Source organism: Phodopus roborovskii, unplaced genomic scaffold (assembly GCF_943737965.1).
Source record: "Phodopus roborovskii unplaced genomic scaffold, PHOROB, whole genome shotgun sequence".
NCBI lineage: Eukaryota > Metazoa > Chordata > Mammalia > Rodentia > Cricetidae > Phodopus > Phodopus roborovskii.
Genome location: NW_026126646.1, coordinates 6,374,642 through 6,398,211, shown reverse-complemented (window position 1 = coordinate 6,398,211; position 23,570 = coordinate 6,374,642). Strand labels below are relative to the sequence as shown.

The 23,570-nt window shown below is 54.9% G+C and overlaps 2 protein-coding genes across 2 annotated transcripts; both read right to left on the bottom strand.

Annotated features, from left to right (window-relative positions):
* Positions 1–365: 365 nt before the first annotated feature.
* Positions 366–16,894, bottom strand: Pank4 (pantothenate kinase 4 (inactive)). The gene is made up of 19 exons (XM_051173819.1): positions 16,731–16,894; positions 12,055–12,137; positions 11,457–11,671; positions 11,175–11,358; positions 10,839–10,931; positions 10,340–10,493; positions 9,794–9,975; positions 9,112–9,193; positions 8,837–8,937; positions 6,538–6,693; positions 4,909–5,021; positions 4,612–4,699; positions 3,774–3,925; positions 2,985–3,040; positions 2,792–2,841; positions 2,176–2,280; positions 1,622–1,722; positions 1,435–1,503; positions 366–823 (listed from the first exon to the last, which is right to left on the bottom strand). The coding sequence occupies exons 1-19, from the start codon at positions 16,852–16,854 to the stop codon at positions 610–612; spliced, it is 2,322 nt and encodes a 773-aa protein (XP_051029776.1). The 5' UTR covers positions 16,855–16,894; the 3' UTR covers positions 366–609.
* Positions 16,895–19,203: 2,309 nt separating this feature from the next.
* On the bottom strand, positions 19,204–19,971 carry Hes5 (hes family bHLH transcription factor 5). The gene is made up of 3 exons (XM_051173857.1): positions 19,865–19,971; positions 19,613–19,778; positions 19,204–19,522 (listed from the first exon to the last, which is right to left on the bottom strand). The coding sequence occupies exons 1-3, from the start codon at positions 19,916–19,918 to the stop codon at positions 19,242–19,244; spliced, it is 501 nt and encodes a 166-aa protein (XP_051029814.1). The 5' UTR covers positions 19,919–19,971; the 3' UTR covers positions 19,204–19,241.
* Between the last annotated feature and the right edge of the window lie 3,599 nt (positions 19,972–23,570).

The following is a 23,570-nucleotide window of genomic DNA, read 5'->3' as shown; positions in this document are numbered from 1 at the left end:
GCCCATGTAGGGGCTGGGCTCTGTCCAGCTTCCTCCAAGAGCCTTTGAGGGTCCTCCACGACAAATCTTCCTCTCCACCAGCTCTTGAAACAGGAGTATGGCTTAGCAGCTCCTGCTGCTCCTAGGAGCTGAGTCAGCAGACAAGACACACTGAGTCAAGAACAGGAATGGGAGAAACGCTGGGACCCAAGGAGGTGACCGACAGGACTCAAAATTGAGCACTTGGTAGCTCCAGAGGTGACTGAGGTAGTCACTGGGGTTACCACAGACCACTCAGGCTGTGGGCATTTTCTCAGGAGCACACAGAAAGTGGATCTGGCCTCCGGGAGACCTGCTGTGCCAGGAACGGTTTCCCACCAGGTGAATACATGTGTATTTATATATTTATATATATGTATATGTATATATATATATATAAAAGATTATTTAACAGTTAAATACATTCCAACACAAGTGTCCCACAGGACAAATGCTAGGTTGGGTGGCCCTGGTACACACACTGTCAGTCACAGGAGCACAGTATCAATACTCTGGTGTGACACAGGCTCCTCGCAGGAAATCATACTCCCGCCGAGGGACAGGCAGACAGGTCTGTCTGGCAGTGGCGTCTCACTGGGTGGGAACCTCATACTTGAAGATGACACTGAAGAGCTGGCCTCCCAGCCGCTCCGCCAGCCAGGCGTTTTTCACCACGGCCAGCTTGAGGCTCTCACAGCACAGCAATGCGTGATAGTTGGTGTGGATGGCACGGCCCATTCCCTCGATGACCACCAGGTCCGCACCGCGCTCCCGCACCAGTACGGCCAACCCCTTGTCTAGGCGGCTTCGGGGAAGAAGGTGGCAGAGAGGTTGGGCCAGGGGCTGGCCACAACCAGCCCTGAGCACACCTTGGTGACACCAACCCTGTCCCCTGGGACAAGGGGACCTCTCCCAGTGCCTCTGGCCGAGGCATGTCCAAGCCCAGCCTCCCAGCTGTGGCGGGGAGCTCCACCCCTAGCCCCGCCCAGCTCCGCTAACGCCCACATTTTGGACATGCCTAGTGCAGTGCAGCTCTTTGCAGGAGGCACTAAAGGATGCCCAGCAAGGTGCTCAATGGGTTTAGGTACTTCCCAACAAGTCCAATGACTTGAGTTTGAGCCACAGAAAGGAAAAAGGCTGCTCCTGTAAGATGCCCTTGGCCCTCTACAGGTGCTGTGACCCTCACGTATAGAGACATAGTGAGTAAATGACAATATACGTGTAAAGAAAAAAGCATTGGAGGACACACTGCCTGTACTGCCTGTGGGAACGGTGGGTGGGATGGAGGCCCTGCTGTGGGAGGGCCCCGAGGCCTGGAGCCGGGTCAACTGCCCACCTGCCCTGCAGGCCACAGGAAGAAGTGGTTACACAGGTCATATCTAGGGTAGGCAGCAGCAGGGCTGAGGGATGGGTTACCTGAGATCCAGGCAGGGGGAGCTGGAACCAGTCTGCACCAGCAGCAGCCTGTCTTCTCTAAGTGCAGAGCTATAGGAGACAAGGCAGTCAGGCCCAGGAAGGCACTCCCCACAATCCTCTGCGCATCTCCCAGTACAGTGCCCAGGTCTACCTCCCGCCGGGCTTAACACAGGCAGCCAGAACCTACCAGATGATGGGGTCCATGGCTGCAATGCGTTCTGCCACAATGAGGGACTCACTGTAGGTCACATCGTTCAGAGCAGGGCCTGAGTTGCATGCCAAGATGACCTGTAGTGAGGGGCAGCAGCTCTTTAGAACCTGGGCTGTTATTTATCCGGCCAAATTTCATCCAGCTTTCTCTGGCAAGTGTCCAAGCAGCAGCCAAGTGGGCAGCAGGGCCCCACACAACCTCAGGGCTCCGTGGCTTCTGAGAGAGGCAGGGCTGTGCTCAGAATATGTTTATTGCCGCTCATCCCATCCTTGGCCTGCCTCCTGGACCAGGATGCCCTCCCATGAATCCCCAAGTGTCTGGTAAATGCCGTTCCAGGGACAGCAGAGGGCAAGCCCAGGTTTTAAGCTACAGCCACACCCACAAGCCCAGGCTCGCCCTGGCCTCACCCACACTCACCTGACACAAATGTAGGAGCTCTGACCACCGCCAGAAGCCCACGGCAACGCCAACCCCACCAACAGTGGAGAAGCCCGGGGGAAGGGTCCCACCCAGCCAGCGTTTCCACTCACCTCTGTCCCTCTAAAGAGTAGCTCCCTGACAAAGGGGAAGACTCCCAAAATGATGTCTATTCCACTGTTATCTGCGAAAATTAAGGCACATTTATGAGGGGGCCCCTGTAAGACAAAACCAGGACGTTCAGTTGGGAACAGGTGCACTGGAGCGCTTCACACACCACTGTATTCTACACCCACACAGCCCCCGCAGGGGCCGGCTCCAAGAAGAGGGTCTCAGAGCATGGCAGCCTATGGGCACAGGGTAGTTTGTCCCAAGGCCAGGTGACCCAGGCAGTGGTCGAGGCAGGAGGTCATGCAGGGAGCGGGGACATCTTTTCTCCCTGGGGTGCATGGGGCCGGAATCCTGAACCTCATACACAGCGAGCAACTGTTCTTTTACTGGGTCGCACCTAGGCCTGCAATGGGTACTTCTGACACCAGATTCTCAGCTGGGGGCTTGTGAGCTCTTAGTGATGGGCTACAGGTTATACCTGTGTCCCACGCACTGTGGGGTGCGGGATGGGGAGGGGGCTGCTGCACCCATCTCACAATAAGCCCAATGCCTTTGGTAGCCAGGTCCAGGCTCTGTGTTCCAACCCCCAAGGGCAGAAGCAGAGGCACCTTAACGCACCTTTAACCTCTGGAGCCACCTCGTGTAGGAATCCACGAGCCAGGGCCGTTCTGTGAGGAGACAGGGAACTCCAGTCAGGGAAGCCCACATGGTAATGCAGCATTAGGCAGAGTTACTCCTGCCCTGCTGACGGCCTAACTTCTGCAGAACCACCCACCCACACGGAGCACCAACGCAGCCATGGTGTGCACACCTTGCAATTTCCTCTTTGCTTCTTCAAACCCAAACTGGGGGTCGGATTCAAGGACACTGCGTAGAGAAGAGAAAAATTAAATAAAATAAAGCAAAAGCACAAAGCAAGCATTCCAGCATGAACCAACATGGTGAGGTGTCTCCCAGCAGGGCTGTGCTGAGCTGGGCTGGCAGCACCTCCGCACAGGAGACAGCCCAGCTCCAGACAGAGCACATTGCAGACACACATCCAGTGCAGTGTAAGAGCTCAGACCTGCTCAGAGCAGTGGAGCTTAGCTCCTTTGACTGGCAGCCTTGTTTACCCTGCCACCATATCTCAAATGGCCAGCTGTGATGAGGGTGAGGCAGGGGAGTGGACCCACACCAGCCAAGTAGCATGGTCACCCAATGAGGCTCGGGCCTGGGGTGAGCTCTCAGGAGCAACTCAATGCTCTCTACAAACACACTTGTCCCAGTGTTCAGATAAGGCCAACACCTTTGTGAGGCCCCTTGGCTACATCAGACATTTAGTCTCATCGATCCCTGCTGTGCTTAGCAACTATGAATTTGGACTTTTACCCTGAAGATGTCAGCCCTAAAGCTCAAATCTACCTCACTATGATCTGTGCCTGCCCATTAAACCTCCAGTAGCACAAAGGCCCGTGACTTTGTCCACCACTGTTAAAGTGGGGCCAGCCCAGAACAAGATGGGTCTGGGTCTGGGTCTAGACGGCCTGCGGCAGGATGGCATCCTTTAGTCACTGAATAAGCCACCTCAGAGGGAGAGGGAAGGGACGCCTCAGACACCTACTCAGATACGGCCTTGGCTCCCCAGTCGAAGACATTCCCAGCTAATAGCCCCTTCACCAGGGCCAGCTGCCGCTCTTCCCAGCCCAATGAGTCCAGTGAGCGCGTCACACTCTGAAAGCACTTTAGGGCGAGGCCGTTTTCCTTCTGCTTCACCTATGGGAAGCACACACCATTGCTTTATTGGTACTTGCTCTGGAGGCGGTGAGGGGGGGTTGTTGAGACAGGGTTTCTCTGTGTAGCCCTGGCTGCCCTGGAACTCGCTCTGTAGACCAAGCTGGACTCAAACTCAGAGATCCACCTGTCTCTGTCTCCTAAGTCCTGGGATTAAAGGCGTGCGCCACCACTGCCCGGCCTCTTTGTAGCTTCTGAGGAAGTCTCCACAGGGCAGACAGGGCAGCAGACGAAGGAGGCTCACTGAGGATGCAAACACTAACATACCAGGGAGGGGAAAGGGTCACTCAGGGTTGGCCCCCTGGGGGTACCGTGTCACTTACTGATTTGGGGTGGTCCTCGGGCCTACACGGCATTGGGGGAGGCAGAGCACATAAGCACTTCAGCACACAAGGTTAAATGGAGTCAGGAGGCAGAGAACACGCACCCCTAGAGGCCACTATGCATGGGTTTATGAGGAAGGAACAAGATGCCTGATAGCAGGGAAAGCAGGGGCCCAGAGGCCCTGAGGAGAGTGCTAACACACGGGGCTACAGTGGCTGGACCCCAGCTCCTGAAGTAGAGCTGTCCACTGAGAACTAGCCGGAGTGGGCTCACACCTCCTGAGCTTGGGCATAATAGAATGCTACTAAGTCCTCTGAGCCCTACCTGTAGCCCGAGGAGCTCACCTTGGAGTAGGGATCTGGGAAGTTGAACTCATTCAAACAGTGCTCCCTCGTGTCCAACAGGCTGCGCACAGTCAGTGTCCCATAGGCACTGGGGACAAAACCAGGATGGAGTGTGGCTGAAGAAGATAGGTCTAGGAAAGCCTAGGAAAGCCCAGTGAGACCTCTGCACACGGCCTGAAGAGACCATACCATGTGGGCTTCATCGTGCTGCCAGGCCAGTCAGGGTCCCCATGCCAAGAAGGGAAGCCCTTCCTCGGTGGCCGGTAGGCAGGGGCTGGCCCGGGCCATAGGACTCACAAGGGCTGGTGCCGCAGCGTCTGCAGTTTACTCCAATACTTCTGCCGGAACTTCTCTGCCCTCTCAGCTGCATCTACAGATTCTGGCTGGCTGGCCACAGCTCGCTTCACCACCTGCCACAGCAGTGAGGTCAAATAAGTCAAATTCCCTGGAGGCAGGCGCAGCCTGAGGATAGGCGCAGGCTGGCAGGGCTTGCCCAGCCGTGCTGGAGCACATCTGCACAGCTAAAGCCAGTGTCTATGGCAATAAAATGGTAATGGCCCAGTGTGTCTGGTGCTTCAGCTTCTAAAGACACCACCCTTGCCAAGCATCCTGCTGCTGCCTTGTGAGACAAGATCAGACCGCAGGTCCTCACTGGCAGCTACAAAGATTAAGGCTGCAATTAATGTCCACCAAGAGGGGCTGTCTGGGGTCCAAGGCTGTGCCCCTCACTCAGCACACACCCAGTCTGCCTGAGCTCAAAGTTTAGCTGCTCAGCCCTGACCCCACACCTCCCAGAGCTAGCACTACCACCACACAGGGTACTGGCACTGCAAAAGGCAGAAAATGTACAAGGACGCACACGGTTTGAACTTTAGTGTTCCCAAAGCAGTTCCCAAAGGCCTGGCCCCTGATGCGAGCAGTATTCAGATATGGACCTTTGGAAGGAGACCGGATCACAAGAGCTCTTCACCGATGGAGAGATTCATTGATGGACTCAAAATATTCATACAGTTATGAAGTAGAATATGGGAGGTGGGGCCTGGTTGAGGAAGTAGTCATTTACCTTTGAAGAGCATGTGTGTGTGAGTGTGTGTGCATGTGTGTGCTGAGATAGGATCTCACTATGTAGCCAGGCTGGCCTTGAACTCACTATGCAGACCAGATTGGCCTCAAACTCCCTGAGATCTGCCTGTCTCTGCATCCTGAGTGCTGGGAGCAAAGGCGTGTGCCACCAAACTAGCTCTGAAGAATGCATCTTGCCCTGGTCCCTTCCAGTCTCTCTCTCTCTCTCTGCTTCCTGGTTGCCAGAGAGTGGGCAGCTTCACTCTTCTGTGCCCTACCCTGCAATGCTGTCTTACCACAGGCCCACAAGCCGAAGCCTCTCAAAGTGTCAGCCAGTTCTTCCTTGTTTCTGTCAGAGTCTGACAGACAAAAAAATGAGCAGGGTAGAGGTTCCACAGCAACACAGAATCCTATTCATGTCAAAATCAGATCACGTGCCTGGCTTGGTGGCATAGGCTGGCATAATCCCAGCACTCAGAAAGCTGAGGCAGAAGGATGAGTTTGAGGTAAATCTGGCTACGCAGTGACTTTCAATCTCACCTGGGCTATAGACTAAGACCCTCTCCCAAAACTGCCCCAAACAGAGGTCTGTGTGATAGCTTGCCTTTTGGAAATCCTTAAACAGTAAAAGCACATGGTGTTCTGTAGAAAGTACTTCACTAAACCATGCCCTCACCCTAATGTACTTTGCCTGAGACAGAAGTATTCTTCACTTTCTAAGACCACATGGCCTCCAGAGACTGTCCCTGTCCTCTTCTGCCTTCTTTCCCCGCTGACCCTCATAGGGATGGAACCGGCCAAGCCCTGGAGCAGGACAGGTGCTCTGGAGACCACATGGGCCACTTGTTACGTCTTGAGCCTCACCCCATCCAGGGCCTCCTCAAAGCAGGTGAGCCAGTACTGGCGGGCCAGAGCATCGTCGGTGAGGTCCACTGTGTCAGGTACATAGGAGGATGGGTCCAGAAGGAGGGGCAGGTTGACCAGGGGTCTCTCTAGCCGGTCCATCTCCAGCAGGTCAAACTAGGAGGACAAGAAGAGGATACTGGAAATGTCACTGTCGGGAGACCAAGTCCTCAGGTAAGCGCTGGCTCTAGAGCCTACCTGCCTCCTCTTGTAGCCACCAGCCAGACTTGCTGGGTTCAGCGCATTGCTTGGCAGTGGGGTGGACCTACTCTTATAGCTTCAGGGCAACTCCCAGCCTCCCCTGAATCAACACCTCTTGGCCGTCACCCTCAATTCCACAGCAGCTTGTGGTTCCTGAGCTGGCCCCCTTGGCTGCTCTAACACCAGCTCATGCTGTTTCCTCCCAACACTCAGCTTTGCGCTGCATCTCCAGCTCTCCAAGAGCCTTGCTCCTACTGCTCCGTGCTGAAGACCTGCAGAACTAAGTGCCCAACAGCCCTCTCAGGCACACTCGCACACGCCTTGCTCTGTCCTGTGCACCCGATTCGCTATCTGCAAAACACTTCATGGCTGTTCCTCATACACTGGCCCCAAGACGCAATCAGTAAGACCAGCTACTTTGGCAGCCACGTGTACCCCACAGCCACCAGTGCCAAGCCCATGAATGTTTCTGGAACCATCACTCGACCCACTGGTGCTTTCTATTTTAAGGTGAGAGGAGCTGAATCAGCATGTAGTTAGCAGTGAGACGAGCATGCCCACAGCAGCTCTAGGACAAGAGGCAGAGTCAGCCTACGTGTGACCTCTGCTCCAAGGCCACCAGCAATGTCATACCCAAGAATCCAAGCTCTTTCAGCCAGGGGATGAGAGAACTACAATGAATGAACATGAACTCTAGGTGAAGATTCAGTTTGGACAGAGCCACAGGGACAAATACTTGCAAAACCTGGGAATGCATATAAGCGGCAAGGTTAGCAAGAAAGGTCTGGGAAATTCCCAAACTGAGCAGAAAGGGGCAGGGGTTACCTAATTAACCACTGGCTCAGCACCAATCAGCCCAGCCTCAGTGTTCTCTGCACAGGAGCACACATGGCACTCGCGGCTCTTGTTACTCGTTACTGTGCTGCCAAATTTCCCACTCCGCAGGTTTTGGCATCGCAAAGGCCTCTGTTGGCTTTCCTGGCACAGATTTCAAACTTAGTTCTGTCTCTCTTGGCAATATAAGCCTCAAATGAGTGCACAGCACCTGCATGTCAGACACACTACCCCAGCAGAGCTACGCAGGCCCCGGGGTGTGGACAGAGCTGGGTAGGTGTCACTCACCCTGCCTCGCTCTCTGAGGGAAGCATGAGCAACCCTCCAGGATAGACAGGAGGACAGCTTTGACCGCTGCTGTCTCCCTTCATTTCTGAATCCATGCGGTAGGCCTCAACACAGCCACCTGAATTAAAAACCAAGGCTGGAAGCTATCACTTGAGCAGCAGTCCCGGTCTGGCCTGGCCCACTGTCAAGTGTATTGGGGGACATCAGAGTGCTCGCACTGGAGAGGCCTGGGCTACCAAGGGGTGCTCTGTCCACCATAAAGCTGTTTTCCACTCTAGTGCTGGCAACCTTGTCCTGAGGGTGGTGGCTTACTTCATGCTTCTAGTAGTTGCCTTTATTCCAACCGCTCTTTCCCGGATGTGTACGGTATCCGAGTTACAAAAGGTCCATGGCCAATTGCTGATGGCCAGGCAGCTGGTAAAACTGCAACTACACCATAGTAGGGCATCCAACAGAATGCCTGGCAGGAGCCCTCAGCCTAGGACTCTAACTAGGCGCGTGCTAATGAATCCCCACAGTGCTCAGCCTGCCTCTGGCTAAGAAAGCCCCGTGTCTATCATCACAGTGGATTTCATCTCACGTAGAGGCTTGAGAAATTTGTCCAAAATATTCCAGGGAGAGCAGACTTCCCAAGAAACACAAAGCTGCTGGCAGTGAGCTCTCAGATCAAGGGCAGGCCTGTCAATCAAGGGCAGGCCTACCAATCAAGGTCAGGCCCGGCAATCAAGGGCAGGCCTGGTCTCCACTTTTGCTGCAGACATGCTCACAGCTGCCAGCTTGGTGCCGCCAGGCCTCTCTCGGGCTCCCAAGAGCCCTGGAAACCTCAGTACCTCCAGCCCTCAAGTCTAACTTGTTATTAACATAAAAGCAGCTTGTGTGGTGAGTGGCCACAGCGGAGATGGCTGGGCAGGCTGCTCCGGAAGGGCCTGCTACTCACTGTGCCGCTCCTCGCTCGCTGTGTGGGGCACAGCTCGGGCGATGTGCTCATCAGCCCAGAGCTGGCTGCGTAGTTCTCGCCCCAGCTGTACTGGTTAGGACCTAGAAGAACGAGAAGCCAGTTACCAGGTCAGCCTTGCTTGCCCCTGCTCTATTTACACGCTAAGGGATCACCCCTTTCTGGTACCCCACTCTCCCACCCAAATGCCCCAATCAGGGGCACAGGCCACTCCCTGCCCAACCTGCCACTGCTCAGTGCAGCGTGACTCTACTCACTGTCTTGCTCGGCTCCTTTTAAAAATGCCCCGATGGCTCCCAGGTAGCCTTCATGTCTCAGGAAGAGAGCCTGGACTTCGCCCTGCCCCAGCCCAAGCCCACAGGCCACTGGTCAGTGTCCAGTGAGATCCATTCTGGACCCACCACACCAGCACACCAACCTCTGCAAGGCTGCCTGATACCCTGCCAACAGATACTAGCTGCATGCCACAGGGTAGCCGGCGGGCTGAGTGATCTGAGGGGAAGCCCAACTATACCAGCAGCCTTCCTGGAGCTTGACACTACCTAATCCCAAGCACCAGTGGATTAGTGCTCCACTGGCCGACACCTAGACCCATGTGTGGTTCCCCTTACTAAAGGACAGCCCCCGATAGCCCTTCACTGTGACAGGTTTAACACTCAAAACACAGAACGCCAGGCTGGCCAGGAGGAAGGTGCAGTTGACCAGAAGGTCTGGGTGGGTGGGAGGGCCATCTGTCTGTGGAGACTTATCTTCCCTAGGAGCCTGGAGGCAAGGAACCGTGACTGTGCCCCATCCCAGAGCCTCACATGTGCCCCTTGGGTGTGAAATGAGTTCTGGCCAGAGTGTCGCCATTTTGGGAGACTTTACGGAGGTACTGGAGCAGCTGGGATGAGCTGAGCACACACCAGTGCCCAAGGACAGGAAATTGGCTTCAGTCACCTTGGAGAAGAAGTTAATGCTGTAGGTGATGGTGCGCATGGTCACAGGGTGGCCCCGGATGAAGAAACCCCCAAAGTACACCCTGTCTAAGCCGTGCAGCTTGGCGTAGAGGCAGGCGAGCTGTCCAATGTCATTGCTGATCATGTGCAACAGGCTCTTGGCCATGTCTTCTTTGGAGAACTCTGAGAGGGAAATGAAAACTTTTAAAATCCAGGGTGTGATGGGAGTACCCCCAGGCGACAGACAGATACGAGGAGAGGGGCACAGGGCTCTGGGACGTGAGGCGGGGCTCAGTCCTGGATGAATGAGGCTTTGTTTTCAAGAGGGAAAAAAAAAAAAAAAAAAAATCCCAACTGCTTTTCCTAGGAAACAGAGGCTAAGGAAGTTATCTGGCAGGATTCTGGGAGGGTGAGCCCTAGAGGCCCAGCACGAAGTCTCAGGGGGATCTGTGAGACTTGCCTCTCCACACTAGTGGGCAGTATGATGTCCTGGGCACTGAGGCAGGCCATGTCTTGGTCACCATGAAGGGCAGAGCCTAGCAAGTACCTCTGTCAGCAGTGGCTGACTTTCCAAAACTGCTTGCGATGAGATTGCCACTCAGCCCCAGGGTCTGGTGGGCCCCGCCATAGATGTCCTGTACCAGCATGTCGACGTTGGCATGCCGGCCTTTGGAGGCCAGCTGCAGCAGCTCATCAAACTTCTGTGGAGGCAGGCAGGGCAGAGCAGGATAGTGAGGGGCCTAGCAGCTGGAGGGGGGGGGACCCTCACCACCCTGGGCACCAAAGAGGAGCCAGCCGGGTCAGATGTGAATGGGCCTCTCTCAGCACATGGGGCAAGGGCAGGGGCTGGCAAGCTGCACACTAGACCACTGAGCTGGCAGAATTCCAGCAGCTCAGAGTTCTTGTCCTTCAGAGTGTAAACAGCTCAAGTCACAGGGATCTAAGACCTGGTTCAAGAGCCAGGATAAAGGCTTGGGTATAGCTTCTGCAGACAGGTAGCAGGAAACGTCTAAGGGCCACAGGGCTGAGGTCCCAAAGGGGATAACCTTTGTTTTGGTGAGCAGAGCCCCAAGCCCCCAGAAAGTGCCGCCTCCAATGGAGCTTCCACCGATCCACTCGAACCGGTCCTCCGTCTCTACCTGGGGAAGAGCAGGGCAGGCATTTTAGGCATCGGGCTACAGGTCACACGGGCTGCCAGGGCACTGGGGCCAGGGCTGCCATGCTCCTCTTCCAAGCGAACGCTGGGTCTAAGTGGTAGGTGTCCAACTCTCACCAACAATGAAGGTGTCAGACCTGTCCCTGTGTTCAGCGAAGGTTGTGACACACAGCGTGTACATAGCTAGGGTGCTGAATCACTCAGCTAGCATTCTGTGGGCTCTCACCTTCACGATAGAGACTCCAGAGCCAATGTTGACTAGGAGGTAGGGGAAGATGTTGGGATGATTTGTCTGAAATCGAAACTCTGGGTCTGAATCCTTCTGGTACATGAAGGCCTCATGTGGGATGTTCTTCAGCACGAAGTTGCACCCCTTAATCAAGCAGGTCATTACATCCTCTTTGTCCACCCTGCAAAGAAACACAGCCACAAGAGTCAGCCATGGTGCACTTGCCAGGAGACAGCACAGAGCAGCCACAAACACCACAGGTTAAGATTCTCCACTCACTTCAGACGCAGCTTCTCCTCGATGAGGTCCTTGAACTTGTAGGCTCCGCCCCCCGTGGCCTGGATGACCTTGGTCTCCGTGTTGACTAGGTGGTCTCTGATGAAGTCCAGACAGGCTTCCATGTAGGTATTCTCAAACTTGATGAAATGCAGGCGAGCTGTGATCTCCTCCTGAACCGAGATCTCATAGGGTGGCTCGTGGTCCTGTTCCATGTCCTGGAAAGAGTTAAAAAGTCTTTGAGACTCAAGAATCACACCCTGCCCCAGAACATTAGGCATTCACTCAACACAAACTACACAAACTTAGCTTGGGCCAAGGCAGAGAAAGCAGATGGAGGGAAGAGGCCTAGATACCCAAGACCCTCAGAGAAGGATACTGCACAAAGAGCAGAGGAAGGGGAACCATTCCCACAAAGGGTAGGAGAGACACCACACAAGGGGTCTGGGAAGAGCAATCAGCTCCAGGACCATGGTGTTAGCATATGTAAACAGCAGGGGACAACAAACAAAAGTGACAGCATGAAATCCAAGGCCAGAGGGAAGCAGCCACCCTGCCCAGCCCCACTAGGGCACTTGTCTACCCACCTCCAGGGGCTTACCTTTCCTGGGTGGTCAAAAGACCTCACTTTGGCCACTTTGTGCTGCACAGTAGAATAGTATGCCAACTTGGTCAGTGATCCACCTACAAGGGGAAGACACACGCCAGGCAAAATTCAGAACAGGACAAAGGAGACCTTGATATCCACCTCCTATAAGCTCTCAGGAGGCAATGATGCAGCAGCAAACAGCTCTTCCTTGAGCATTCGGGTCTGTGTGGACAAGGTGCGTAGTGCTACATGAACTTAAGATCCCTGTGAGCAAGAAGACAGAAAAGGAATGCAAGCCATGCTGTAGCAGCTCTTCTTTACGGGTTCTTAACTAATCTGAGTTCACAGTTTCCCTCTCCACACTCACAAAGCAGAAATGAAGCCAAGCTGCTGCCTCTAAGTGCATTCACTGGGCTGTTGACAGTTTAAAAAAAAAAAAAAATTAGTTCTCGAGGGCTGGAGAGAGGCTCAGTTGATAAAATATTAGCTCTGCAACTGTGAGTGCTGAGTTCAGATGCCCAGAACCCAATATCATGGTAGTATGTGCTTGTGACCCCATGATGATGACGTGTGTCTACCCTACTCGGTAAGGCTCCAGGGCAATGAGGACAAAAAGCAGAAGGCCTGAGCGACCTCTGACCTCTTCACACACTCAGTTACAAGGCCTGGTGGTGCAGACCTGTAATCCCAGCTGGTTGGAGGCAGAAGCAGCTGGATCACAAGTTTCAGGCCAGCCTGGGCTGCAAACTAATTTCAAGGCCAGCCCAGGCACCCTTAGCGAGACCCTGTCTCACAGTAGTAAAAAATAAAAGGTGGGCTGGGGAACAGAACTGGATGAAGATGTGGTATAATTATATGGCTTCCCCCCCCACCCATCCACACGAAGAATGATGATGCCATGTCATTTGCAGGGAAAAGGAAACAACTGGAGATGCTCATATTGAGTGAATTAAGCCGGCCTTGGAGAGACAAATATGTATTCCTTTTATTTGTGATTCACAGATTTTTATATAGGTATATCAAGCTATGTGTGTATACATATGACATAAAATGAAACGTAACGACATCTAGGGAAAGGGGGGGGCACAGGGGGCCACGAGGGGAAATACCCCAACGTACAAGATAAAAAGGGCTGGGATGTGGCTCGGTGGTAGCACGCTTGCCTGAACATGTGGGGTCAGGGGTTCGAGTTCCAACACTAAGAGCAATGCAGTTTCAAGCCCCAGTCTTAATAGACTCCAATAAACTGACCCATCCACATTTGTCCTATCATCTTAACAAACCAGGGTGGGCAACACACAGCATCTTTGAGATACACAGGGTCAACAGGTCAGATTTATCTACAAACAGGGATGGAGGGTCAGAGAGTGCCCCCCCTCAGTGTTCAGGACTGAGCTCACAGAGTAGCCCAAGCCTCAGAAGCAGCCGAAGGAAGCCAAAGGCTTCCAGAGGATCCAGCTCCTGTTTGTTGTTTATAAAGATTTTACTTTTATACATTTTTTTTTTAATTTTTGAGGTTTTATTCTTTATTTTACGTGCCTGCCCACCATGTCTATGCAGTGTCTTTGGAGGCCAGAAGAGGGCATCAAAGCCCTTTGTAAATGGAGTTACAGATGGTTGTTCGTAGCCATATCGGTGCCGGTAATTAAATCTGGTCCTCTAACTACTGTTTATCCTTTTCTTCAGTTCTATTGTTATCTGAGACAGGGTTTCTCTGTGCAGCTCTGGCTGTCCTGGAACTCACTCTGTAGACCAGGCTGGCCTCAAACTCACAGAGACCCTCCCGCTTCTGCCTCCTGAGTGCTGGGATTAAAGGCGTGCGCCACCAACTCTCAGGCAGTCCTATTGTTTTTTCAGACAGGGTCTTACTATGTTAGCTTTGGCTGGCCTGGAACTTACTACGTAGCCTGAGTTTGTCTCAAATCTAGAGAAATCCATATACCTCTACCTCCCCAGTGCTGGAAATCCAGGTATGGATCAGTCACACCTGGAGTCAGGTGGGCTCTTGACATCTTCACAGGGCCCTGTCACCCTGTGCTCCAGGGAAAGCATAAGGTCTCTGTCCACTTGAGCCACACTCCAGGGAAAGTGGCTCAGGGTCCCAAAGAAGGCAATGTCAAGGACAAGTCCTGCAGGCAGAAAAGGCACTTTCCAGTTTGTAGTTGCAATTGCATATTCACAGGCCTTCCAGCGACACATGGGGAAAACCAGGATCTCAGCACTCCATTGCAGCTACACCGCTCAGAGGCCTGACAGAAACAAGGCAAAGGTCTCTCAGTAGCAAAGCGAAACCGCTACTTTGTTTCCAAGTGTTTGTTTTTATGAGAAAATACTTAATGGACTGACTACAAGGGAGCAGATACTCAAATGTATAGACTTGTAGGACCAGGGTGCTTGGAGGCCAGAGCTCCCCCGTCAGTGAAACTAAAACAATGCAGCCTGTTCCGTGCAACCAAGAATGACCACACTGCAGCCTTGCTTGTTTGGTTTAGTGAGTGTATAAACTTAATCTCATCCCTGGCCTTAGTCCTAAGCCTCCTGATCCCTCTTTCCTGTCCCCAATCCAAGCCTGTCCTCAGGCTTGTCTGATTCTTGTCTAATTTACCTCTGAGGACACAGTATTTCTGAACAGACAAGGCTGTGCAAACAGACAGAAATGTACTTTAAGCAACTTATCAGAAAGTACAGGGAGGCCAGAGAGATGGATGGGATAAAGGTACTTGCCATCAAGTGTGATGACCTTAGTTTGATCCCCAGGACCCACAGGGTGGAAGGAGAGAGCTGAATCCTGCTAAGTTGTCCTGACTTCCACATGCACAGAACTAAGGAAGGGCAGGACAGCCCAGCATTTACTATCCTGGAGTCTCTTCCTGCCTGTGTTTTCAGGAGTGAATCAACCTAGTTGACATGACTGTCCCCATTCAAGAAAGGAAAAGAGCTCGCCAGGAACACAGAACAGCTGAGGCTTCCTCCATCCAGGGACACAGTGAGGAAAGAGGAAACAGGAGAAGTCTATTTTTAAACAACACTGCTAACAAGCATGTTGTTCTGTAGGTGCCTGAGCTGTGGATTCCATGAGTTGTGATCTCCCATCAGCTGCAGCAAAAAAAAAAAAAAAAAAAAAAAAAAGTTTGTCCTCAGGAACCGTAAGCATGTCCTTCTAAGCTCAGATCCAGGACCCAGGCACTGGTGGAAGCTTTCAGAGAGAGGAGACAAAAACCAACACTGAACAACTGAACATACCCCTGCAGTGTCCTTCTGTCAAGGTAGCCTGTGCCTGGCCTCAGTTTGGGGACAACCCTCCAGTTCGGCTCATGCTTTGTGGCCACTAGGTCGGTGGTCTCTGGGAGCCACATACATTATCCAAGGTGAACCCTATTTTCTCAACTGCCAAATGACATCTGCAATCAACTTCAATTGCTTTTCAAACATATTTATTTAATTTTGACTTCTTCCCAACAAACAAGTGTCAGACCACAGGACAAAACACAAAATCTAGCTCTGGAGAGAAGGTTCCAGAAGCCTGGGAGCAGCTGTCTTGGGGCCTTTGGCTTGGTCTGGTTGTGGACATTCCCTTCTGCTGGGCCTGTAAGTTCGCCAGTTCCAGTCCAACATCCACACAGTCACCCATTTATCTCAGGTGCTACTTGAATCTTTTCTAGTGCCTACTCCCCCATCACCAACCCTCCTGAGCCCTGGACAAAGTGGGAGCTCAGACCGGGTTATCTTTTCTTCCTCGCCCCAAGAAAGGGCACCTCAGAGAGACAACCCAAAAGCATGAGTGTAGAGAACACATTCGGTATTCCAGAAATAGAGATTTCAAGTCTTTTAACTGAGGCTAGGAGGCAGCACAGCCATTTATTCACGGAGTTAAGTCCAAGACAGCGAGCGGATGCCGCCCTGCTGTGTGGGCCCTACTGACCACGCTGGCATCAAGAGGCACGGGCAAAACGCCTGTAACAGATGGGTGCAAAACTCCTCATAACAGGAAGCACAGCAGAGTGGCTGGGAGTTGGCCGGCTCCCATCCTAGCTCTGTTATCTACGAATTGAAAGAGCCCCTGAGCAAGTTAGCCTTGGTCTCCACATCTGCACACAAGGACGATGACAGAATCTCCTCGTGGGGGAGGAGGGAGAGTATGAGGCAGCCCAACGCGGGACGGGGTATAAGACCCACCGGCCTGTAGCGGGTGGGCAGTGAGGTCAACCACCAGGCACGCAGGAGGCGGACGTAGGAGGTAGTGCAGGCATCCAAAGCCACGGAACACGCTGGGAATTTTACACCCACAGTGCACGAGTGCCGGGGTTCTACGTCTCAACGGCTGTCTGGGAAGCGGGAGCTCCGGCGGCAGCCAAACCACAGGGGATCTGAGCAGACTAGCAGCTCTGAGGCTACCCGCCTTGCCAGTCCCTCAGCGGAGCCAGCACAATCGGCCGGCACTACGCGGACTACGAGGCCCGACATGCCCCGCTCCAACCGCGCAGTGACTACCGGGAGCTGAAGTCCCACAGCCGTCTCGACCCCGCCACTTTGGAGCTGCACACACTACAAGTCCCAAGAGGCTGTGCGGCGACCCGTAAGGCTGTGCGCATGGCCCGCGCCCCCGCCCTTCGTCCTTCCCGCCGCCCCCGCTGGCCGCCTGCGCCCACTACTCTAGCCGCCCGTCCCAGTCCCCGGTCCGTAGCTACCTATATCAATGGCGAAGCGCTTAGCGTTCTCCAGGTTGCGGAAGATCTCGTCGGGGGGCAGCGTGATGCTCTTGTCCAAGCTGTCCCCGCCGCTCCCGCCGCCACTTGCTCCACGTTCCGCCATTTTGAAAGTGCCTGGCCAGCCTCATCAGCCATGGAGATATATGCGCATATAATTGACTGGTAAACGACCGCGTGCATAAATTATGCTAATGTTAGCCCCGCCCCCTGCGCCTGTGCTGGAGACCGCGCCTCTCCAACGCTCCAGACAAGTGTCCGTCCTAGAGGTCAGGACTGCGAAAGGGAGCGCGCTGTTATTCTGCAAACTACGAATACGAAGCTTCTGGAATACTGTTCTTACGCTGAGTGGTCTGGATGCTAACTTGTGCTGAGCCAGACCACCTGGCGCCTGGCGCCCTCCTGCTGTGAGGTCGGCCCTGCAAGCTGCAGTGATTTCTGATAGGGTGACCCACCATCCCGATTTCCCACAGACTTGCGACCTTCAATGCTGACATTCCCATGTAAATCGGAGTAGTTTTAAGGACCTTACACACTCAGGAGCGCCCAGCCTTGAGGACAGTGATATGGGGAGACGCGAGAGGTCATGATTCTGCAGCTGGGAAAGATGAGCCTTTAATGGCAATCTGCAGAAAGTATAGGGAAAAAAGAGGAAAGGGTGCCCGGAAGAGGGGCTAGGGCTCCAAAGTGGAGGTGATCTGGAGTTCCTGCTGCCTTGTGTGCCCCCAAGAGGCCCAACACATAACTTAGTATCTTGCTCTCAGGTTCTGTCTGCAAGCTATCACTCCAAGCGCAGCTCCCCTGTCTCTGGACTGATCCAGGGAGGAGGCAGCCTTGTGTCGCCTGTGCCTGCCAGCAGGGTGGGCATGCTCTGCGCGGGAGAGCCTGCTCCGGGTGGCAGAGCTGCTCCTGAGAATAAGATGACCAGGCAACTCAGTCCCTGTCAGTGGGGTATGCCTGTCCCATGTTTAGAAGGACACACCACAAGGGAGTGGTCTCCCGCTGTTTGTAGATGGGGCTGATGCCCCTGCGGTAAGCACAGTGAGTGGAGATGGAGGCTCTCCTTCATTGCTCATTACAGCTAGGGGCTCAGCGGAACTCCAGGTGGCCACTGGCAGAGGAGGCAGAGAGGGAAGAGATTAAGGTTTGTTGACAACTCCTGCGTGGAAAAGATCAAGGCAGGGCCGGGCCCACACCTGTGGCCCATCACTCAGAAAACGTGTCGACACACACTCCTCGCTTTGTGGTTTTTGACTTTGGGGCACCTGGAAGCTGTGGTTCTCGGGTCCTGTAGATTTGGCTGACCTTCTGTAGCCTGCCTTAAAGTAAACGCCCTGCCTGAGGCAATGAACCATCCCTACCAGCTTCGTGGCCTGAATGGAATGGGTTAGCCCTGACCTTAGTCAGTGGCCTCCTGGGAGGGAGGAAGGGAGGACGGGCGTTTATGAGCTAGATAAGCAGGGGCAGGAAGGAAAGCAAGACCCTGGATGGGTACTTTCTCAGGTTTGACACAGCCAAGCCTCTTTTTGTTGCAGCGAAAGATGCACTGCAGCCCCCAGCCCCCATCTCAGTAGACAGAGCGAAGGACCTACAGTTATTGTGATGCCTTCCTCCCAGCCTCCCCTGGGAGCCACCCAGGTCCTGTGCACCGTGGGAGCACCCGCAGCCCTGCGTGCCCGGCATCTCTTCACCTCCTGCCTCTTGCCTTCTGCTTTTCTTTGCTAGAGCACCTCCAGCAATCACTCCCGATCTGTTTGTGAACATGGTAGTCCCACCGTCCCATCCCCAGTCCTGGGATAGGCCACCCCTGTGGCTGCCAACGACAGACAGATAAGAGGCACAGACATGGAGGGCTTGATATTTTATTAGAAGCCTTCAGAGAAGTCCGTGGTCTCTCACGTGACCAAAAGTTCAAATTCTAAGTACAAAACCACCGTGCCCACATGCACCCACCCACACAGAGGAATCCTTTAAGGATCATCGTGGAGAACCCACCCTCCCAGACTGCCCACTATGAGCATGCATCAGACAGCCAAGGCCACGTGGACCTTTAGGCGAGGTCCCATGGGCCCTATGCCCACGCAGGCTAAGTGCTTTCCTATGAGGAAACGCCTGCGGTTCCGCCTTCACAAAAGGCAAGTGTGCCCAGGGCACAGCCCGCCTGCAGGGTGCTTGCCCAGCAGCAACGGGACCTGAAGAAAGTCCTCTACAGCCTGGGGCACCGGCAAACCCACCCCTGACTCTACAAATATCATAGAACCCCCGGTGACCGGGGACTTCCCAGAAGTCACTTGCTGAAATGCAAACACAAAACAACCCCATGGGGTCGGACACGCGGCAGAGTGATGGCAACTCTGCACATGCATTCTCTAAGAATGACTCTCCTTGCTGGCCAGCCAGCCTAGGCAAGGTCTTCCCTTTACGGAGACGAACACAAGAGGAACCGGCTTTGTCTGTCCTCCGGTCCGCTCCCAGCACCCGTAGGCCGCGGGGTCACCACGGCCGCCAGAGGCCGCAGGCGGGTTGGCGGGAGGCGGGGACGGCGGCAGCGGCCTTGGCCGGGGAGCGCACGGGATGGGGCACGGCGCCGGGCGCCGGGGGCTCCTTGTTAGGTGCGGTGGGAGCTGGCGGCCGTTGGAAGTGGTACAGCAGCTTCATCTGCGTGTCGCTGGCGGCATGCAGGGTCAGGAACTGCACGGCCTCTTGCAGGCACCACGAGTAGCCCTCGCTGTAGTCCTGGTGCAAGCTCTTGGGGCCGGCTGCCGCGGCGAAGGCTGCGGGTAGACGGGGCGGCATGAGTGGGGCGCGCGCGGTGGAAGCGACACCGGCGGGGAACGGGAGGCGGGCGTGGGCGCGTGGCTCACCTTTGCTGTGCTTCAGGTAGCTGACAGCCATCTCCAGGATGTCGGCCTTCTCCAGCTTGGAGTTGGGCTGGTGCCGCGCGAACTCTTGCTCCAGCAGCAGCTTCAGCTGTTCTATGCTGCTGTTGATGCGGTCCCGACGCATCTTCTCCACCACCGGCTTCCGCAGCTGCGGGAGGAGAGGCATCAGATGGGCGGCGGCGGCCAGAGGCCCCGGGGAAACCGGACGCCGCGCGCCGGGCAAGTGGCACTTACTCTGTTTTTCTCCTTGGGACTGAGCATCTCCACCGCCACGGTACTTGGGGCCATGCCTGGCGCTCAGGAGGGGACTGGCGAGCGGAGCGGAGCGGAACGGAGCGGAACGGGCAAAGCCAGGCGTCCCGGGCTGGCGCGGCCCGGACCCCCGCGCGCCAGCCCTATATAGGCGCGGGCGGCGACCCGGCGCCTGGGGCCCGGGCGCCGCGGCCGTTCCCACACTCGGCGGCCAATGGCGGCGCCGGCCGCACAAAGGCGCCGGCCCATTAGCGCACGCTAAATTGCCTGTGAATTGGCGCGGGCACAATGGTCGCTCCCCGAGGAGCAGGTGGGCCGCGCGGCACAATGTCCGGGCTGTGGGAACGCGCTCGCCCTCATTAGCATCCCGGGGCCTGATGCTGAGAGCCCCGCGCCTCAATATGCTGCCTTTTCCCAGGCCGCAGGGAGGTGGGGAGGGCAGGAAGGAGCGCCCCCCTTCTCTGCCTTCTTCCCTCCCACTCCCCAGCAGCTCCCCACCGCTGGCTGGCAGAGGCCACAGGCGCAGAAAAGGGAGAGTCTCACAATTAACAAACAGCGGCTTCCAGGGGGAGGGTGCCCACCCCATTTGGGACCTGTTGCCCATAGGCAGAGTGTATTGAAGTGGGCCACGCTCTCTCAAACAGGTGCGGCTGTCACACTGTCTACAGGTAGAGGATGAGAGGGAGATGCGTGCTAAGCATCAGGCTACCCGAATTTGCTCTGGGTAGTGCCTTACAGTCAGAAGCCCCATCCATCCCCCCATCCGTCCGTCCCTGTCTGTCTGTACCCAGAAAGCTTCAGGAATCCCTGCACTCACTCACTCACAGGGTGTCTGGGCTGGGCCAGCCAGTGCCCTTGACGCCTTCTTCCTACCTCGTGTGGACCTGAGTACCACGATACGTCTCTGAAATAGGAAGAGCATGCTGTCTGTGGTCACTACTCATGCATGGCTCCTCATCTGTCCTTAACTACTCTCGAAGCAACCCCTCCCATCCCTGTCTCAGTGTGCGTGTGCGTGTGTGCACGTGTGTGTGTTCCTGCTTTTCATGGCATTTTTCGTGCGTGGGTGCAAGGTGGCAGAGCTGAGAATAAGACACTCATAGTTGGGCCCCTTTGGATGAACTTATAACTGTGGTATCTGGCAGGGTGACCTGACTAGTCCCCCCCTAGACCCCTAGGGAATGGCCATGTGGGAGAGTGCCCATACACCTGGAACCCGAACTACTTCTATGATACTCTGTAGGGGCTGAGGGAGGAGATGAGGCCTGTGCTTTCTCCCAGGGGCAACCTAAGGCCTAGCCAGGTCCACGTAGCAGGGCTGGCGCCAGAACACCCCAGCCAGAGCTGAGACCGGGCTCTCTGGATGGATGTTGGCCGTGTTTGATGGAGTCCAGGAATTGAAGGGCCTTCACTAGAGCCCACTCAGTGACTCCACTGCAGTGAGTGGTCTCTTTGCCAGGCCTAGCACAAGGAGTAGCTGGTTACCATGGATAGAACCGGCTGGTATAGTGGGGGAGGCTTGGTTTGAGACAGCATAGGATGGCCTGTCCGTGGCAAGCTACAGGTACACATATTCACCTCCCCTAGACCATGCCACACCCCTCACCCTGAGCTGGAGACTCCTCTCTGAGGTACTTGTCTGATATAGAAGGGGGGAGGCTTAGGGTTGCATGCCTAGGCTTCTGCTTCTACAATCCCAAGGTCTGGCAGTGGCTGGTACTGTGTGGCGGGCAAGCAGCCCCCACATCTACAAAGGAGGGAGAGTCCTGGCGGCACTCAGTGGAGTGTTGTTTGCAATCCAGAAGAGGCTCATACCATATGGCAGTCAAATTTAGCCACGTTATAGACCTGGGCCCCCTGGGGGTGGAGAGTGTAATGACCTGGTCACCTGTGTGTCTGTCCTGTGTCACTGTGCCAACTCGGGGCTCAGAAGCAGCCAGGCGATCCAGCAGAGCAGGGAGAGCCTGGAACCCACCAACTGGAAACAAGGTCTGAGCCCTTATGTGCCCTTATTTGCACCTGGCTGCTAGCAACAAGACTGCACTGGGGGTCACCCAGGCCCAGACTTTGCTCCCCCAGGCTTTGGTGGGGACAGTCGACATAGGCTTGCGTCCCGCACTCCCAGTAACCTCCACTGAACCAGCAGCTCCTCACCCAAATGAGACGCGTGCCAGGAGATGTTGTCCAACCTCCATCCCACCCCAACCGCCCGCCCACCCGTGATGGGCTAGGAGCGGGACCTACTAGGGGTGAGGGTGGTGGGTGGGCCTCGGGGAGGGGGGAGGGCCACCCCTCCCTGCTGCTCCTCACTACCCCCCCTGAACCCGAGCAGCTTTGATCCAATTTTCAGTTGTGGGAAATATGAAATGGATGGTGTTAAATCCCAGCCGGATGAAAGGCTGGTTGCCTCCCCGAGTGCGGGCCAGATGGCAGCCCGGGCGGCCTCTGAGGCACACGCCTGGCCTTTGTGGGACGTTTAACACTGTGAATGGGGCCAAAGTGTGGGAAACTCACTGGGCTCCTGGCTCACACCATCGACTTGAGTAGCTGCAAAGGGGGAGGGGTGAAGGGTGCCTCTGGCTGGCGGGTTTTGCCTTGCAGAAGCACTGTGGGATGGGGGGAGGGGGTTGTAGGGATCCGACTGTCACCGCAGCAGCCTGGGGTGGGAGGGAGGGGTCCTTCTCCAAGTTGCCCTTCCTACATCTTCCTGAGCTCCCTACAAGGAGTTCAGTAAGTCTGGGGGAGGAGGGCGGTAGATGAAACGGAACACAGTCTGGAGTTGGCAAGACCCTTCCATTGAGTAATCACACTATTCTGTCCGTGGGGGTGGGGGGTGGGGGCTCCTGCAAACTGAGTTGCCATGGTTATGCTGAAAGTCACGAACGAACCCAGTCTCTTCTTCATAAACGGGCTGAGGAGCTTCTTGAATGTGAAAGGGGCCTTGGAGAGGCTGCGGGGCAATACTCTGCTCTCATTTTGGATGGGAGTACAGCACCTTGATAAACAGTTTGGAGGGAGGACAACATTTAATGGAATTACTTTGCAGTTCTGAAATTCCGCCTCTGTATCTATGCGCAAAAAGTTAAAAAGCAGACTCAAACATTTTCATACAGGAGCTCACAGCTGGGCCATACACGGTAGCCAAGGAGCCAAGGCCACCCAGGTGTTCACAGACCAACGGACAGATAATCTATAGAGGGGAGATGGCTCATCTGTACCCAGCACAGGTGAACCTTGAGGATGTATTGCTAAGGAGACAAACGGCCCCCAAAAGGAAAGATTCTGCATGACCCCAATTACAGCAGGGGCCCAGAGCTGTCAAACTCATGGTCCGGAAGATAGAACAATTATCAAGAGCCCGGGTGGGAGATGGAGTAACAGTGTTTAACGGGGACAGTTCTGGCTCAGGGAGGTGGACATAGGCAAGTGGCATCGACACGTGTGAACAGCACTTACAGTGGGTGAATCTTTATGCTATGTACATTTGGCCGCAACTGGGAAGTTGTCTACAGAAGAACCACAGGCGTGATCCTGATTGTGTGGAGGCAAGAGCGTTGGAGGATATCAGGTGCTGGGAGCGCCAGCATCCCCACCATATTGCAGTTTAGTAAGGATCAGGATAAACAAATAGGCGGAATAGGTGTTTATTCAGGGAGAAATAACTCACAACCTAGACAGATGAACACCA